Raw genomic sequence first — 19908 nt, 5'->3', positions numbered from 1 at the left:
AAGACAAAAATAAATGAAACCTAACTTGTTTCTCAGAAAATACAGGAAAAATGACTTAACCTCTAATAAACTCCTGGATCATGGGACACCAAACAGACATTAGTGTGACCACCCATGAAGTGTAAAGTCTGTAGATTTAAATATATACAATGTTGATGTTCTGATTTTGATAAAATTATATCATGGTTATATAAGATGTTAAGATTTAGGGAAGCTGGAAGAAAAATATACTGAAACTCTTTGCACCATTATTTGGAGATTTTTTTGCAAGTCTGAAATTACTGCAAAGTGAAAAAAATTTTCTTAAAGAGAAATTTCCAGAATGGGAGAAGAAATACTCTATAAGAAATAAAAAAGGCAAGACATTGATGGGGAGAAATACATACATCTCATAGAGACAGATTAAAAACTATATAAAGAGTTCTTATAACTCAAACATAAGAAAATACACAAGTCAGTTAAAAATGAATAAAAGATTTGAACTGATATTTCACAAAAAATGATAACATGAATATCCAATAAGCGCATGAAAATATTCTCAACATTACTAACCATCAAGGAAGTGCAAATAAAATCACAATACTACATTAAATAGTACGTGAAGCATAATGGCTAAATTTTTAAAAGACTGATAACACTAAATGTTGGCATGTAAGTAGAGCAATTGAACTCTCATACACTGCTGTTAGGAGTGTAAAATGGTACAACCTCCTTGGAAATAACATGTAGGTTTTAAATAAAGCCAAAAAACACTCCAGGCATATAACCCAGAAATTGTACAGCTAAGTATATACCCAAAACTAATAAAAATATATCCAAAAAAGTACATGAACAAAAATGCTCACAACAGCATGATTTAAAATACTATAGTAATTAAGACAGTGTGGTACTGGCATACACTGTATGTTAACTATAATTTGAATACTTAAAAAAAAGAAATAAAAGAATGAACTTTAAAAAAGTTGGCAAAGGACTTGAACAGACATTTTTTTCTAAAGAAGATATTCAAATGGCCAACAAGCATACGCAAAGATGTTCAATATCATGACTCATAAGGGAAATGAAGATCAAAACCACAAGACATCACTTCACACCACTAAATAGATATTGTAAAACAAAAAACAAACAAACAAGAATTCCAGAAATTAGAACCCTTGTGTATTGTGGTTGGAAATGGTGTGGCTGCTATGGAAAACAGTATGGTTGATTCTCCAAAAGTTAAACATAGAATTACCATATGATCTGGCAATTTCTCTCCTGGGAATATACCCAATAGCATTGAAAGCAAAGATTTAGACACTTGTACACCTGTGGTCATGGCAGCATTATTCACAATTGCCAAGAGGCTGAAACAACCCCAAACTGTATGAAGAGGAGTAGATAAACAAAATATGGTATATACATATATGAGATTATCATTAATCTTAAAAACAAATGAAATTTGTTTTAATTTGTTACATGATACATGCTACCACATGGATGAACTTGTTGGAAAATATCATGCTAAATGAAATAAGCTAGACACAGATAAATATTATGTGATTCCACATATATGAGGTACCTAAAATAGGCAAAGTCACACAGACACAGAAAGTATAATAAAGGTTACTAGGTTTGGGGAGGAGAGGGAAATGGGAGAGTCATTGTCATCTACTTAGAATGATGAAAAAATTCTCAAAATGGAGATTGGTGAGGGCTGTACAATGCTGTGAACATACTGCCACTGATTTATATACTTAAATATGGTTCTACGGTAAATTTTATGTGTATTTTACCACAATAAAAGAAAAGTTACCCCAAACTTGAAAGAAAGGCAGATATCCACAAAGGAAAATGGAGGAATAAATTGTGGTATCTTCATACACATGAATACTATTCAGTAACAAAAAGCAGCAATGTTGAAAAATCTCAGAAATACAATACTGAGCAAATGAACCCAGATACAAAATAAGCATATGCTCTATGACTTCATCTATATACAGTTCATGAAAAACCAAAACTAATTTATGGTAACAGAAGTAAATTAGTTGTTGAGTAGGGTTAGGGGTTCTGACCGTAAAGGCGTATAAGGGAATCTGCAGGGGTGACAGGAATGAACCATATCTTGATTGGCGTTGTCATCATATGAATGTATTTGGTATAAGACACTGAACCTTAAACTTATAAAGAAGGCACTTGGTGTTTTCTTGTAGGAAATCATATATATAATAAAGTTGATTGAAGGAAAGATGGAAGGAGGAAGGAAAGAAGATAGAAATGAAGGAAAGAGAGGAAGAAGAAAAATTGCACAGTTATAACAATTAGAATTAGGGTAGTTACACACATTGAATAAACGGGAAATCCAGATATAATTCCAAGTTGTCTACACAAACTTGGCCATGACAGAGTTGACACTGAAAAGGGAAGAAAAGATGAAGTAGAATAATAAGCTCTAAGCTGTCAACATAGACCCTGACACAGAGCTTAAACTCATGGACTGCAAGATCATGACCTGAGCTGAAGTCAGTGCTCAACCAATTGAGCCACCCGGGCACCCTGATATGTTTCTTATTAAAATTCAATATAACTACTGTCTTGTGCTACACATCACTCTAGTCAATTTTCAAATTTTATAAAAACTTTTCTCAGCTGTTGCTCAGTGACAGAAAGAATAGTCTTTATAGTCATGGCCTCAAGATCCTCCAAGAAGGAGGTTTTGATAAACACATGACAGTTTGAACATGACCTCACAAGGAAAAAAATCTAATGGAGATAGATCAGGTGGCCTAGTGGCCAAGAAGTAGATTTCCGCTACTGAGCCATTGTCTGAGAAAGTGTCATTCAGAAACTATTACACCCAAATCAGTTAAAATTAAAAATTTACATTTAAACCCACAGAAGTAAGTAGAAGGGCAATATAAATAATTGTACAACCAAATGATATTTTTTTATGTTTTATTTGTTTCTGAGAGAGAGAGAGCAAGAGAGAGAGAGAGAGAGAGAGCATGAGCAGGGGAGGGTCAGAGAGAGAGGGAGATACAGAATCTGAAACAGCATCCCGGCTCTGAGCCGGCTGTCATCACAGAGCCCAACACGGGGCTCGAACCCACGAACCGTGAGATCGTGACCTGAGCCAAAGTCGGACGCTCAACTGACTGAGCCACCCAGGTGCCCCCCAAGTGATATATTTGTAGCTGGATCATTTAAATTTCCAGAGTCATTAAAGCATCAGACTCTACTAAGACTTTTGAAACACTCTACATAAGAAATGCCTACAAAATTTCAACTAAAATTGCTTGTTTTTCTCTCCACATTGTTCTTTCAGTTGTTTTATATATGGGAGCCCATATTGATAGGTATATACGTATTCAAGATCATAATATCTTTTTTGATTTAGCATTTCTTTTAGCAACATTATACTGCCTATCTTTTTCAGGATTGTATGGCATTTATTATAAGGAATTGGTTCATGAGATTATGGAGCTTGACAAGTTCCACTATCTACCATCTGCAAGCCAGAAACCCAGGAAATCAGTGCCATTTTCCAGCCAGAATCCAAAGGCCTGAGAACCAGGAGAACTAATGGTGTAAATCTCAGTCCAAAGGCAGGAGAAGATAAGATGAGTTTTCAGCTCAAGCAGTGAGGCAGGGAAAAAAGGGAAAATTCCTTTCTCCACCTTTGGTTTTCTTCAGGCCCTCAAGGGATTGGATGCTGCCTACCCACATTGGGAAATGAAATCTACATTACTGGGTCCCCCTGTTCAATGATAATCTCATCTGGAAACACCCTTATGGAGACACCAGAAATAATGTTGAACATGGGCATCCCATGGGCAGTGAAGTGGATACATGAAATTAACCATCACATCATTCATCTTTGTTCTTTAAGGGATGTTAAGTGGAAAAATAAGGTGCAGGATATTGTATATGTACTGATTTGTATATAAAGAAGGAATTACATATGTATCTACATGCACAATAGTTCTTGGTTCTCTTTAGGTGGGGAGAAATAGTGCTGTATAATTGGAGGAAAGGCAAATGTGGGGTCCATTCTTCTCATATACAGGCATTAATGAACAGAAGGCTGTAGTCTTACCTGGATTCTGCCAAACTGTACAGAAGAGAGAAACAGATTTCATGAGAAGAACTAAAAACCATTGGGAATTGCTTTAATAGCTAAATGGATAAAAATGCAAAGATAAGAGAAACCATCACAGATAAAACTTAGCCTTCAGTAAATGAAACCAGCTATAAGTCACAGTTTAGGATTTTTAGCTGGAAATTAAACCAGTGTTGAGTGTTAACAGGACTAAAAATTTTTAAATATACATCAAGCAAGTGATGTCCAAATCCACCCCCACCGCACCCTAATCTTCCCCCAAAGGGTGTGAACTAGTCAGGGCTGGAATTACAGCAGCCTGAAATGGAATTTCTTACCCAAGGCAACTGGGGACATCAAAGGATTGAGGAAAGTAAAGGTCTGAATAGCAGTGCAAAAGCCCAAGGTAGAATAGTTGAGCCACAAGGAATGTCTGAAAGATTACTAAAACTAAATGAGAATGAATGGCCAAAATTAGAAATGACACTGAAGTCAGACATACAGAAAGGAATATATGATCAAAGAGATAAGAACAGATTAAACTGGTTGGAAGCAAAAAGGGAAAGGGGGATTTCTAGAAAACATGCTGGTCTTCTAGCCTATAAATACAGAAAAAGCACAGGACATGGTGCATAGAATCTGGGTTTGTTGGCTTTGATTTAAGGATAGAACAGAACAGGTGAATATAAGCACACTTCTGAGATTTGCAGGTTTGGTTCCAGGCCACAACAATAAAATGAATATCGCAATAAAGCAAGTCAAATGAAAGTTTTGGTTTCTCAGTGCAAGTAAGTTATGTTTACACTATACTGTAGTCTATTAAGTGTGCAACATCATTATGTCTAAAAAAACAACGTGCATACCTTAATTAAAAAATACTTTATGGCTAAAAAGTGCTAACCATCCTCTGAACATTCAGCAAGCCATAACTGCTGATCACAGATCATCACAGCAAATATAATAACAATGAAAAAGCTTGAAATATTGTGAGAATTACTAAAATGTGATACCGAGACACAAAGTGAGGAAATGCTGCTGGAAAAAAATCACACCAACATACTTGGTCAACACAGACTTGCTGCAAACCTTCAACTGGAAAAACAAAGAAACAAACAAACAAACCCACAATTTGTATGTGCAAAGCACAATAAAGCAAAGCTCAGTAAAGTGAAGCATGCCTGGATCATTAAGCTATGATTTAGTAACCTCTGTGAATGGATAATGTATATTAATTCTTACCTATTTCAAAGCTCCATAACTTAACAGTCTAAATACTGTGGTAAAGTCCACCACGAGCCATCTATGTCCCTCTTATCACAAGGAGTCAAATTGAAAAGTTAGTATTGAAAAGAAATTATTCCCAGTAGCTTTCAAAGCCATTCTTATTTCTAAGACTGAAGGAATTATTCCAACATGGAAGAGGAAACGCTGGTTTAAGGTAAATGATGAGAGAAAACATAAACATTAATTATTTCCCAATTATTCTACATGCTAATTGAAGCTATCCAGTTGAACTTAGGTGTCATCCACTTGTCCTACAAGTTGAGTTACCAGTTACTGCCTGAACCTAGAGACAGTCAAATCCTATTACTGGCATCTTCCTGTCGCAGCATCTTCAGCCCCACATAGAGGCCTTCATTGTTTTCCTTAAATATCTTGGCTTTTGCATCATATTGTCAAGGAAGCCCCCTATCTCCTACCGGAACTTAATGAACACATGAAGATTTGGCAAGAGCGTGAAACTATTTTCTGTCTTTGATCTAACTGCCCAGACAACAAGTTGTTTCCCTTCTATTTCAGCTGGTCCAAGCAGCAAGGGAACTTACCTTACGATGCTGAGTTTTGTTGAACATTAACCACATGCCATAGTCATCTTTGTCCATAGGCAGTCAGCACACACATGGCCATTTATGCTAACAGGGTTTTGTAACCCATGTTTTCTTTGCTGTTCCATTGTCTTGGGCAGAGTAGCTTGTAGAACATTACTGGATAGTGGCACTCCTCACTTATATCAAAGGTTCCATTTTGAGGAGGAGACGTCACTAAATATCACTGTAGGGCTGAACATCAGCAACCCTTCTAATTGGCAAAAACTGTCTTTTCACTTCCTTTCTTGATATCCCTCAGCTCCTGATTTATCCCTGTTTACAATGAGCCCACACTTCAATTCCACACTCTGCCTCATGCTCTCCTTTGGTATAATTTCATATATTACCATATACATCACCCCTACTTTAGCGACTCACTCCCAGACACATTCCATACTTAAATGTCTTTTGTTTCTAGCTAAACTCCCATGTCCTAGGTTGCATGTTCACCAGGCCACATTCCATGCCACTTTAGAAAAATTTACACATGCTAATATGTTAAAATGTACAAATAGCATAACATTATCTGCTTTATCCACAAAGTGACAAATTAACATTACAGTTCCCCAAAGGAAGACTACTAATGCTGGGAAATTTCAGGTAGACATAGAGCAAGATGGTATTCTTGGACAGTGGCTGTGTTTTCTAATATTCTTCAAATCCCTGAAGTGTTCACTGACGGGTTGGAAGTGATACACAGTATTGCACTACGGGCTGATGGTCTGTTTGTCATACAAATAAGTAACCAACAGGTTTTGTGCTCCTCTGGTCTCATTTTCCTTCCCAGGTCCTAGTCACGGTAGTTTACCACATGGTATTTGGACAAGTTAGAGGGAGCAGGGCAAGTAATGGAAACACCCTTCTTCGGCAAAGTCTTCTTGGAAACAGAATTGAGATAAGCAGATGGTGAAGGTCATAGTGGATCAGCTGCTATGGATAGACACCATGCAAGAGTCTCAACGGACCCTGTGTTGTCCACCCTTGGCATTAGGTAGTGACACAGATCTGACTTAGGCTGCTTTTACGAGTAGCAACTCCTGAACACTGTTATTGTTTTTGATGAAAAGAGCCCCGTGGATTTTTTTGATCTGCATATTAACAAAGAAGGAAAAGACAGCCAGGTTATTTCTTAGAAACAGCAAGAAAGATTTTCCCTTAAAGATGTACAAGATACATGTCTGCTGGAACACATTCACACACACACACACACACACACACACACACCCCAAAATGAACGAAATGAAACGAAACAAAATAAAACAAATGCAAAATCCTTTCATCCAGAATCTCTGGTTTGCTTCCTTTTATTCCTTAGTATACGTGAATATGTGAAAATGCACAACATTCAGACATGTCGCCTGATCGAGTGATAATCTCTTATAAAGTGCCTCTATTTAAAGCAACAAACAGATGGAGGGTTTATGAGCAAGGCTGGTAAAAGTGAAAGCAAATTATTGTAATAGTTGTACTTTTAATAGGATTCCCCACAATCTAAAACATTATTCCCCAAGGAACAAATTGTTCTATAAAATTGCATTACTTAGGAAAAAGACAGTCCACCCTGACTTTGCAGAGGCAACAGAAGACTCCAGGATGGCCTTCTACTGCAGGGGCACTCACAGCAAATCGGTGTCCTGGGAGAGAGGATACAGAGATGTCAGATACCGTGATCTCCTAAGAGAAAGCTCATTGGAATAGAGTAAAAGGCAGAAGGAGCAAGGGGAAATTGGGGGCATAAAAGAATTCTGAGCTTTGAATTCATTACCTTCTAATTTTCTACTTTAAAAAACAAGGTTTGGGAAATTCTTATAGATTTAAGCATGCAACATCACTTCCTCCTCTACCAATTCAGACCAAAATCTAGCTGTAGCACAGCAAATCTTGGAACTGTAAACAACCCAACACTGATTCATTATCATTATCCCTTTTTAAGAGAAACAAAACTCATAACAATTCTATCATTAAGAAGAATATACCATAGTGATGGCCTTTACGTAAATTATAATTAAAGCTAATTTTAATTAAAGTTATTACACCATTTTGGAAGAAAATAAACAACCCAAAGAGAAGGAAACAATGTGGTCAATAACTCACTCCAAAAATATTTTTTTGCCTCCAAAGCTCACATTGAGGGAGACATTCCTGTGCATGATACAAATGGTTCTGACATTAAGAAAAGTAAACAAGTAAGAAAAATAAAGATGGAAAAATTCTGTGGTCAGTTCACAAGTGCTTTTTTATTGTTTGAGGCAGGGTTAAAGCCTTTTATAAAGACAAGGATATATGTGCCGCTAGATTAAATATGACATTGGACTAGTCTAGCTGCCCTTGCACCAAAATCTGGCTGCCCATAATATGCCATGGACAAAACACGTGTTAGTGCTTCTAAACAAAGAACCAGGGTGGGACTTCATGCAGCTAATTTAAAGCATTATCCCAATGCTGTTCCATAGATCAAATAGTGAAAAGGTACTCAGCTCTGGTTATTAATGAATTTGAGAGATAAAGGCAAATCTTTAATATCCTTGAATTATTAGTGGCCTCAAGGATTTTGATCAAAATTTGTCTCAGTAACTGATTAACTTGCAAAACCTACAAGAGGGATTCCTGCCAGCCTTCTTGCAAGTCATTCAAGGACTAAGTTGACTCAGGAGCCCAGTGGCCACACAAATGGTCTAGAACTGAGAAAGTGGATTCTTCTTGGGTCCTCAGGGATTTTGAATACCAAAAGACTTTTACAGTAGTGACTCTCTAGTTATGTGGTACCTATAACTTGGAAGCGTTCTCTTTCAAGTTCTGTTGTCCTCAATCTAACCTAACACTGGGAGATCCAAGCAGATGAACACCTGGTCTAAACAGAGGAAGCAAAAATAAATGTGATTGTGTCAAGAGCAACCAGCCTTTCACATATCTTCTGGAGTGATTTTACTGGTGTATCAATCCGTTAAATGAAATGATAGCCACCTTACTAGTATGATTGTGCTTACTTTCCTTGTAATGATGCTGGAATATAGCCAAAGGCACACAAAGACAATCTTGTGAGCTATGGATTTCAGTTCTGAGAGGTACTGCAGAAGATACAAACTCCAAGGGTTTGTGCCTTCTGCTAAAAACTGTTTGGTCTGGTGGGTGTTTTCTATAGTTCTCACTTTCTTTTTTAACTTCCTGACCCATGACTCTGTTTTCATCACCTCACTACTTTGAAACAGCACCTAAAGGAGCAAGCCAGCTCCAAACTACAAATACGGCCACAGGCATAGCTGGATGTGTGTGTGGTTAAAAAAAACATACATACATATATATATATACACACACACATACATACATACATACATAAATCAGAGTCCTTGGTGGAACCAGAACTTGGTGCCAGGAACGATACCTGACATTGCCTGGTATTCAGGGCAAGAAGTGGATTTAGGAATGTACAAAACAAGATAGAGTCCATGCTTTTGTAGTTAGGGATTTAAGGAAAGCTATTTACTCCAGTTGTAAGAACACAAAGCCAGCCATAAATGTATGACCTGGCTGAGAACACATAGCTTCAGTTCTCTGAAAAACTGCAAGCCAAAATGTACTACATGAAATAACGATGCTAAAGAAAGGTATGTGCTGTGTGTGTATGTGTGGGTGTGTGCAGAAAATGAGGGATTAAAATTCAAGGTGAATAAGGGAGGGTGGCCTTCTTCCAAACTACGATGATTTCACTAAAAATAAACCCACAGCACAATGGTATCACAGGGATCTCTACTCAATAGGCAAGCTGAAGACACAGTCTCTCTTGCTTGACTACGGCCAGTGAGCATGCTCAGGGAGGCCCCAGGTGTGACCTCTGCTCCCCTGTGAGCAGTGGAGGGACCAGGCAATCTATCATGGTGTTCCTCCTGTCAGCCCTGGTGCTTCGCCGCCGCTGTCTGTCACCCTAGTGGATGAGACCTGCTTAAGGGCAATCATGTCAATCTCTATGCGACCACTCAGTCTAAGGCAGAAGGATGATCTTGACAGGCCTGGCAAAGTCAGCAGAAGGTACCAAGAGCTGAAGTCACAGCCTTCCCACAGAGATTCGATATGGGCCATTGTTTTTTCCTTCAGTGTTTTCTTTATTTTTACTTTCCCTTTATCTTTTATTCTCATGACACAGGCTAAAGCATTCGGAACTTGCCATCAGAGCTGGTCATCTCGGATAAACCTGTTGCCCTCTGAGTTTTTCCCATAGTAAACATAGCGACACTTTCCCAGGACACCTGCAAAGAAAAGGAAACACATCTTTAGAGGTGGCACAGTTAGTATAGCAAGGAAACACAGGTGCAGTAAAGCAGATACACAACAGGGTCACAGATCTGGTGGGCGGCAGCAAGTGGATTAAGCCCCAGGAGGAAAGGACCCTACTTTCTTGTCCTCAGAGTTGACACTCAAGTAAAATGTCACCAGAGCACAGGCACCTAAGAATCACACTTTTCCTGCACGAATTCTCCTCCACATTTCAGAGACTTTTCTAGTTTGGCCAAGGACTACTCAATAAAGCATAATAACCCCTTCCCTCTCTAGGGTCCCTTAATAGAGTTTCTAAAAATGGAAGGGTCAGACTTCCAAGATGGGTCTGGCCCAAGCAAAAGATGTAAGACAGTCTTCCCAGAATGTGACTCTTTTCAAGTCCTTTTTCATGAATCAATATTATTAGCTTCCAGGGAGAATCTTCTGAATCCCAGGAGGCATCAGGTGCCTAGTGGGTGATCAAGGAAGAGTGAAGGTGTTGACAAACTACCACATGGAAAGTCACAATAGCCACTGACATTAAAGGGCCTCTTCTTACAGGAGGCATGAAATGAATCCTCAGGTTGGAATGCCTTTGATTTTCATCTTTAGTTTTAGCTTAAATAGTCTTATGGCTCTAAGTACAGTTTTTGTTTCATTCCAGGAGACTGTAGGAGAATTTAAGTATGAAAAATACCCCCAGAATAGGGTCAAATCTTCTAACCAACTCAATATTTATTCTATATATCTGTAAGAAATTACCCGCCACAGTTAGTATGGAAGCTCTGTGTGATTATTAAGGGCAAATCAATTTTTCTCAAAGAAAACATTTATAATTATAGTTTGCTTTTTGCTGTCTTGTGTTTTTTTTTTCTTCTAATTTTAGAAAAACTAACTTAAAATTCAGCTCCACAGAATTGCCTTATTACTAAGAGCCCTTGAGTCTCTGAAGTGTGCATGACCAGAAATAAGCAAAGGAGTGTCCATAAAACATTAATTCATGAACCACAAATCTGCCTGTACAAATAGCTACCCATATGCATGGTTATTTGTTTCTCTGTTTGATAGTGTGAAATGAACAGTCACCATCTAATATTCATCTGGGGTAAATGAGCACTTGAGATCATCCAGGTTCTTCACAGCAGTTCTAAGCAGTAAATATTTTTGTGATTGTACAAGAGATGTTTCTCTACTACAGAACTTTAAATATTATTCTTAAATAAAGATTAAAAATGGCTCTTAGAAACCGTTAAGGACTGGGCAGATGTTCCATGGTTTGGATGGCTTAGGACAAAGTCAGGAATTACTGGGGTCACAGGATCTCTTGAGAGTTGGAAAAGGGGAGAGGGTGACATTGTTCTGCTGCCTCAGACTGGTCTTGGGATTGCTCTTATTACTTCAATTTGTCACATTTCTGTGAACAAGATTACTGTGCAACACTCCACCCCACCCCCACCTACCTTGGCCATGCTTTCTCTTTGGCCCCAATCCCCAATTTCTGCTTTTCAGAAATTAGGTGCCTGGAAGCATCAAGCCTCGATAAAACCTCCCTGAAACGCTCCTTGGGCTAAAAAGTATTCCCTTCGCTGTTGGCACCAAACAGCTCCCTTTACTGTATCGTAATTACATAGCCCTGTAGTTGTGCTAATATTGTCACCAACGCTGAGAACTGGCCTGTTGGTTAGGCTTGGCTTGCCAGGTTCTGTTCCAGGAACAGCATCCCCTACAGGCCTGGGTGGGAGCATCTCAGATGTTTCTGAAAATCCACAAAGGGCTTCCTTAAACATAAGTGACTCAAACAAACCCTCAAGAATCTGGAAGGACAAGGCCAAGGATGTTAATTTCTTTCTACAGCACCAGGACAGCATGAATTTTTATAAAAAGAAATGGATAGGGCTGTCAGATATCATAAAGAGTACAGTCTTTCTCTTGAGTAAAAGAACAAAAGGCAGACACGGGCACATGTGCACGCATGCGCACACACAGACACACACACACATACACACACACACAGACACACACACACACACACACACCCCACGAGCTGGGTACATTCCCTCCAGTAAATCCTCCAGTGCGTTCTGGGATTGAATTTCTTTACACTCCCCTCTCTCCTTGGTAACCATCAACTCCAGAACTTGCCTATACCACCTGGATGGCAAGTGCCATCTTGGAAACAAGGGGCTACTCCTGGAATGTGGGCAGTAATGTGGAGGGAGGTGAAGTATTCTGAGCCACGTTCCCCAGGCCTTCTTTCTGGTCGGCACTGATGAAAGTCCTTTTTAAGGCCTGCCCTGTTCCTTAGGGCCCGGAAGCAAGATGTTTATAGACATCCCGGGGAGAGAGGGCTGTTTGATGAATGTGGGAGACTGGCGAGGTGTCAGAGCTTGGAAAATGAGGCAAGGACATGAGGTATTAATATTGTCAATGATCTCTTGACGGGAAAACAGATACCGCTCTCACCGTCAGGTTTAAATAGACATCAAGTGCATGATGACAAAAGGGCAGACTTCAAACAAAGGGCTGTGTGGTGGGGAGCAGAGCCAGTCTCTGTGCTGGCAATAACCTGATCTGAAAAGACACTGTCAGGGCAAGAGACAGGCCCAGGATTGTGTGCGGTGACAGAAAACAGAGATGCTGACAGAGATACCTGTGCCATATTATGCCAAGGATATTCTAACACTGTCTGCGGCTCTAACGAAAGCTGACATCACTCCCTATCACTTGGGGTCTTCTCCGCCCGCTCCTGCAGAACATTTCTCCCCAGACATCATTACAAAACGCGCTGCTGTAAGTTCCGGGCGGCCCTGTTCTGTCAGAGCACTCGGGGTCAAGGGGCCTAAGGATAACCTCAGTCAATCTAAATTTGGACTTAGCAGGAGGACTACACTCAGCCCCCTGCTATCTCGGCTACTTGAGGTGATCAGACTGCCAACGTGCGAGGAGCTGTCACCTTGAATAAAATCCTTAAAGGGAAGGCTCTCAGTCTGTGGGCTGCTCCAGGAAGGGACGGCGGCCTGGCAGCCAAAAATGAAATTCAGCTGTTGGTGCTCTCCTGGGGAGAAAGGTGGTCTGGCTAGTGACAGTTAGAATCGGCTGAGGTGTTTGAACTCACACCCCCTCCAATTGCTTAAATTAAGCAAGTATTGCCTCTGTGGAGGCTCCTACCCGAGCTCACAGTTGGGAGGTGATTATTCCTCACGTGGGACTTTCGTGTTCCAAAAATATATAAATAAATAAATGACACTAACAAGGAAGCAGCAAACAAAACAAAACGAAACCACGATCCCATGCGTGGCCATAGGACCTTATTTATCATGAAGGTTATTTGTAAAAGAATGGAATCTGCTTATAAAGTAAGTGAGGTGGCGGCGTGTGTCTCTCTTCCCCGCCTCCCCATGGCCCTCTTCTCCTGTCATGGCAACTGCCATAAACTGTGAAAATTACAGAGGGAACAGTTTGCTTGCAAAGAGCATTTTGACAGGGAGGTGCTCCGAGCCTGGAATTTGGGAACCCGCTGGTTGTGACTCAGTAGGCGGTGGTTTCCGTGTACATCTGTAATGCATTCACTTGTTTTGTATCTCCTCGAACTATAACGTCTTGGGGCTGCAGGGGGAACAACACATTTAATGGTGTATGTAGTGTTTTTAATTAAAATATCTGGCTTTGGCCATAATAAGTGAGGCAGGCTTGCCGAGCATCAGGCTGACATGTATCTGTCTGTGTGGGGGTTTCTTTTCAGGGGTCCTGAAAAATGACAGTGCGTCGTCCCCTGGGGAATCTTCTCCTGCCAAATGAGACTCCTAATTTTTCTTAAGTGGCCAGCTCTCCCATCACCATAAGCTTTTAAAACTATAATTATGAAAAAAATGTATTGGGAAGGATCTGTTTTAAAGAGGTCCTTTATCTTTTAAATGTTTCCCCCTCTGGAATGGATGTTCTAATTACGCAGGTTAAGTTATGACCTTGGGGCTGCCTAAGGGGGTGAAAAGCAGCCTCTTTTATTCATTGTGAGGCTGTGAGAGCTGGGGCAGTACCAAAGGCTTAGGCTGGGGAAGACCCTCAGCTTCCTGAGGAGAAATTCCTTGCATACTCATGCAGAGTCCAGCAAAGTCCCCAGGACTCCCTGATCTCCTAGGCAAGCGAGCACTTTCACTTGTACTTCTGTATTTAGTAAGGAGAGGTGGGAGAAGACCTGTACTTAAATCCAGCTCTACGCCTGATGGTTATGCCACCACATTTATGTCCCTTTTCCTTACTGGGCTGCGTTCCCCATTTGTAAAATGAAGGCAAGGGGCCAGATAGTCTTGGAAGTTCATTCTTGTTCTGAAATGTATGATTTAGTATTTTCAAATGCTTCTCTTATGACGATAAGGATGTCAGATCCAATAGTGCCTGATGGAGAAGGCAAATCCAATGGTCAGTTAATCAAAAATTTGACTTTGACTGAGTTAGCTCTTGAGACCCATCCGGCCCACATTCCCATAATATAAAGAAGATGAGTTCTGCTGGACCTCAAAATCTCCAAGGAAAGAAGTTCCACTAAGTTTCCTGCAACTTGTATTTCACACTCTGACCTGGGAAGCGCCTCCCACGAAATAACCCCTATCTAGTTAACTTTGCTATGAGTCCTGGCTGCATTAACTTCAGATTCCACAGAGCTCAAGACTGAATAGAAGCATGAGAGTCTTCTCTAAAATGGTTGGCCATTTGTATCTTGGCTGTGAAACAAGAATAATCTAGACACATACAAACACACAAACACAAAAATTTACTTGATGATTGAGGATAGGCTGGATCGATAAGTTCATTTTTGTAAGAGAAAGTAAAAAGCATCAATTCTATTATCATTATTAATATTAGCTTTGGTAATCCTCATTTTAAATGCTATTATGACAAATATAAGTATAGCTGTGTGATGACAAACAGATTTTGATCAGTTTGTGGTCACTAGGAGCTTACAATTAGACAGCCTTACAAAATGGGCGAGGGGCTGAGGGCTTCTCATGGAATTCCTGTTCTCCAATCTGTATGAATAAAGGAAGGAGCTAGACTCTTCATGGGGTCTGAAAAAAAAAAAAAAGTGATGACAGTGTTGTGAAGAGGTGGGTCCAGTGAAAAACAGGGAAAGAGTATCTGGAGAGTCTGGCCCACTGCAGAAGGTTCTAGAACGAAGCCTCCATGTGATACTATACATACCTGTTAACAGGTCTCCGCTATAATACTCCCTGTACTGCTACCCAGTTGCTAATGCCCAGTGGTTGAAACAGTACAGAGGAAATGTTCCATAAATATTTGTTGAACAGGTAAATTAATACCACTGACATTATTACCCATCTACAATTTGAACAGAATCCATCAGATTAGGAATTTCACTTGTTGAACCCTCACATCTTAACCTCTGCTAAGACTACATGTCTGAAATGCGTTTAAAATATACGCAGCTTGAATATTTGCCTGATTAAAGAAGGGGGCAAAATAACCGAAGGCAACAGTCTCAATTCCTAAACACGAGGGTTGTTTTTATGCTGAGCACTTTCCTCCCACAGAAACAAAGCTATCATAATATCAGGCTAGAAAGAGAGAAGTGAAGTGAATCTTATCATCCAGACTTAAGAGCCGTAAACATCATACACGGGGAAGGACATTCCCCAGAAAGCACATTCCTCGGTCTTTGCTACGTGTGGGCCGCAAGTAAACCGGGAGCTGGAAAGGAATAAACGCCCATGTTTTATGATCTTGAGAAGTGGCTGGAGCAATACCCCGAGGTCAGACTGTGTGCTGTGCTATCAGCTCGGCTGTGGAGATCACACCGGATTTAGCAGAGCCTGCAGAATTACAGGCTCCTAGCACAACATCCTCCTTCAGTGTCAGCTACTTAAATACTAAGGCAAAATGAAAAGAAGAGAGATTTTAAAAGGTCTTATGGGAAGGGGTTACTTGGGAGTTGTCCCTGTGGAAGGAGAACAAAGTCCACCCTCCATGCCTAGCATATTTTTCCTTCATCCGCAGGCCCATCTGAGGAGCCTCAGGCAGGGAACAGCAGGGAACAGTGTCTCCACTTGACCCAGGAGAGGGGAGAGAAGGCAAAGAAGAAAGTGAGGGACTCCCTTCCCCAAACTAGCTCAGTGTGATTTCAGGCAAGTGTCTCAGCTTTTAGTCTGCTTCCTGGGTTGGGCCGGGGTGCCACGGGTGTATGATGCTCGCGAATGCTAAAATTGGCTGGAAGAGCGGTGGCTGTCTCCACCATGGCCCAGGGGCACAGTGCTCTTGCTGACAACTGCAGGGACCACCTCAAACAATGCCCCTCAAGGGACATCTCCTAGTCTCTCAAATGAGCACACTCTTGAACTCTTCTCCTTTATTAAACAAAACAACCCGACGGTTCTGAACAGCATGTCCTGACAGGTTGCCCTTGCTACACTGCAATGGAAGCACATTTGAATTCTGCCATTTTGGCCACAAGGATGCTTTGGCTTCATGCTTATGAATATAAACATGTAGACTAGCCTAGTAACTTTTCTTTGAGAAAACATTAATTATTCAAAGCAACCGCTATTTAGCCAATTCCATTCTTTAATTTTTGAATGCAAAGCTAAACCATATCCAATTTTTAACTTTTCACTTCAACGTTATTGAGTTTATTTTCAAAGGTGTCAATTCTTTTCCATGTAGTTTTTACATCAAAGCTAAATTCCTCAGCTTTTGTTCGCGATCAGAGCTTACCAGTTATGTCTTCTAAATCTCTGAGTCACTAACTTTCACAAAGTCACATTACCTTGAGTAAAATTTCGCAGACCTGAATCGTGGCAGAAGATTTGTGGCTTCTGCTAACGTTTTAGTCCACACATTTTGCTGTGTGCAGTTTTGGTTTGTTTCCATTTTATTTTGTTTTCATTACTTCTACCCAGATTAGTTTCTCCCCATGAATGTATGCAGGGGGAGAATATACCAACAAGATATAAATCTTTGGTCAATTTGTTTCTTTATTTATCTTTTTGCCCATAATAAACTGCATTATGTACAGGTTTAGTGGCCGTCCGTTTTATTTTGGATGGACTGTTTCTACTAGCAATGTTTGCTATAAGTTAAAGTAACTGATCGTTTTTATTCATTTCTTAGCACAAAGAGTATTCAGGTGAGAGATCAATACCCTGGACACACGCATGACAGGATCTGAACTGTGGGGTAATGACGTGTTGCTTTCTACCAAGTGCCCGTCAAAAACCCCACACAATCCAAGGGTTTGGCTAAATCCATATCCTGAGAGAAAGCTGACCCAAATGCCAGCCCACCTATCCCTTTGAGAAGAGGGCATTTGACCCCAGTGCTCAGTCCCCTCAGGCACTGAGAGAGAACAGATTATATGTCCTGCTGAGACAAATGCTGGGTCTTGTCAGGCCTCACCCACGTGTTTCTGAGGAAGGAAGAACCGGGGAAGGAAACTGGTCAGCACAGAAAAGGACCTTGGCAAAATCTGCACTTGAAGGTGGTAGGAATGTGAGGCTCAGAAGCCAGCCTTCCAGCCTGGGGGAGGCTGCACAAACGGTCATGTGAGCAGGCCGACAGGTTGACGGGTGACAAGCCAGAGCCTGTGGAAAATGCGCTCTGGGCTCCCAGGGCAGCTGAAATGAGGCTTGTCATTTTAGAAGAAGAAAAAGAGGTGGGAAAGGAGGAGACAAATGCAGGGCCAGTTTTCCCCTCACGTAATCTGCTAGTGGGAAATGGAAAAGCTGGTCCAAATCCGAGAAGTTATTGCATCTTTGAATGGATCCTTGGGAACTAGCTCCGCTGTCCCACCTTGAGGCCCCTGCGCCTGCCCTCGGGCTGCAGATTTTGTGGCCCTGCAAGACCTGACCCAGCCATTCAAAGTCCTTTCCACACAGAGGAAATATTAGGCTGACAGAATTAAAGTTATCTGGCAGCAGATGTTTCCATTACGTGAATCCTGGGAAGGAAACAGTCACCATGCTTTTCCTCAGATGTCAATGCTTTTGAAATTTTGTTGTATTGAAGGTAGTTCGGGTAGACAGAGACTGACCTGATGGGAAAGAATTCCAGATCTGAGGGTGGGCTCACTTGCTCTTTTTCTATAGTGTTTTCTTGTTGTTGTTGTTGTTGTTTTTTAAGTTTATTTATTTATCTTGAGAGGGAAAGAGAGAGAGAGAATCCCAGGAGGCTCTGTGCTGTCAGCCAGGAGCTCAAAGAGGGGCTTGAACCTATGAACCATGAGTCAAAATCAACAATTGGATACTTAACTGACTTAACTGACTGAGCCACCCAAGTGCCCCTCACTTGCTCTTTTAAAAAATCATTAATAATTTTGGCTCTTATCTCTACACATGCTCTATTTTCAATCAAATAGGAACATACACACATCAGAGATCAATGCCATAGTAAAGATTTCTTGTTTCAACAACATTCCTCCATTAAAAAAAAAATAAAACAAAACCAAAAACAAACACAACAAACAAACAAACAAACAAAAATGCTGCTAAATCTTCTTAGCAATTCAAATTTTGGCTTTTCTTCTTAGGTTACATTTTTTTTGTGCCAGTTAAAATGAGGTTAGAAATAGTTTTTACTCTGACTTCTGAAACAATGGTTTATTTATACACTTTTATAAGAATATTTATTATTTTGCTTCCTAGTAAGCTTAAACATAGAACAGGAAACTTTTCTCTAAAATTATTTCATTAACTCTATTGAAGAATTCTCACTGGGACAAAGTTGAAACATCATCATTTTAGGTCAAGTCCTTCACTTTATAATGGAGGAAAATGAGGTTTAAAGTGATTTCCCCAAGGTCACAGGACCAGACCAGACATCCATGCAACTCTATCTGTCTAGTCCAGATGTTTCTGAATCATAGGACTCTGCCTTTGAAATAGGGGCACTCCAAGGATCAACCTGACTTACACTCACTCTTATCGACTTTTCTGCTGGGAGAAATTGAATCTTCAAGGCCAGTTTGGTATAAGCGTGTTTCCCTACTCCCCATCTCTGTATTCTAAGTGGGGTTTAATGGATTTGGGATGGGCTGGATTCCAAAGTGCATGCCAAGATGGAATGCAAATCAGCTAACATTCCTGAAGTTCCCTTCCATGTGGCTCACTGATGGATGTCACATAAACCAGGCTGTCAATCAAGGTGGAGAGTGGTCAAGTGGTATGGTTCATTTTTCTTTCTCAGTGTCTTTTTATCTTTTTCTGGAGGAACTCAGAAATCTTTCACACAGGAAAGAGAAACAAAAAAAAGGTTCACCCCTTCACCACCTCCCCCATTTCCACCATTATGTCCATATTCATCTTTTCCATCTCCCATCTGAAGTCAAGAGCATTGCCACTAGAGGGCAGCATGAATTTAGGAAAAACAAACGCTTTCTTTACCAAAAAAAAAAAAAAAAAAAAAGATGGCAACTATTCAGAGAGAGCCATTAAAGCCACACTGTGCTTTTGGTCACCAATTATAGGTTCTGTAGTGATCAATATGTCATGTTTGCTCAATCGACGCTGAAGGATTTCTGGGAATGGGGCTACCCAACAGCCCCCTTTTGGATTCCTCTGGTCTTGATTTCAAAGACTGATTTTCTTTACCATCAGTTGTTCTAATTAAGCTTCCAGGCTCAGGGGTTGGGGATGTTTACATAATACCTGCATAAATGTAACACGTATACAAACTAATAAACAAAGATAAATTCCTGCAGTT

At 40.4% G+C, this 19908-nt stretch overlaps 1 protein-coding gene across 9 annotated transcripts in view; it reads right to left on the bottom strand.

Annotated features, from left to right (window-relative positions):
* Positions 1–7220: 7220 nt before the first annotated feature.
* The window catches only part of LRMDA (leucine rich melanocyte differentiation associated), a 1037699-nt gene continuing 1025011 nt past the window's right edge, over positions 7221–19908 (bottom strand). For 8 of the 9 annotated variants that reach the window (XM_039235202.1, XM_039235199.1, XM_039235203.1 and 5 more), the window contains one exon: positions 7221–10190. In XM_039235202.1, the coding sequence (XP_039091133.1) occupies positions 10111–10190 (80 nt within the window). In that variant the 3' untranslated portion in view covers positions 7221–10110. The remainder of the gene's footprint in view (positions 10191–19908) is intronic. The other variant, XM_039235201.1, reaches the window with a different exon arrangement.

This window comes from Hyaena hyaena, unplaced genomic scaffold (assembly GCF_003009895.1).
Source record: "Hyaena hyaena isolate Hyena2069 unplaced genomic scaffold, ASM300989v1 scaffold_97, whole genome shotgun sequence".
NCBI classification, from domain to species: domain Eukaryota; kingdom Metazoa; phylum Chordata; class Mammalia; order Carnivora; family Hyaenidae; genus Hyaena; species Hyaena hyaena.
The sequence above is the reverse complement of the archived record's forward strand: the minus strand, read 5'-3'. Positions and strand labels throughout refer to the sequence as shown.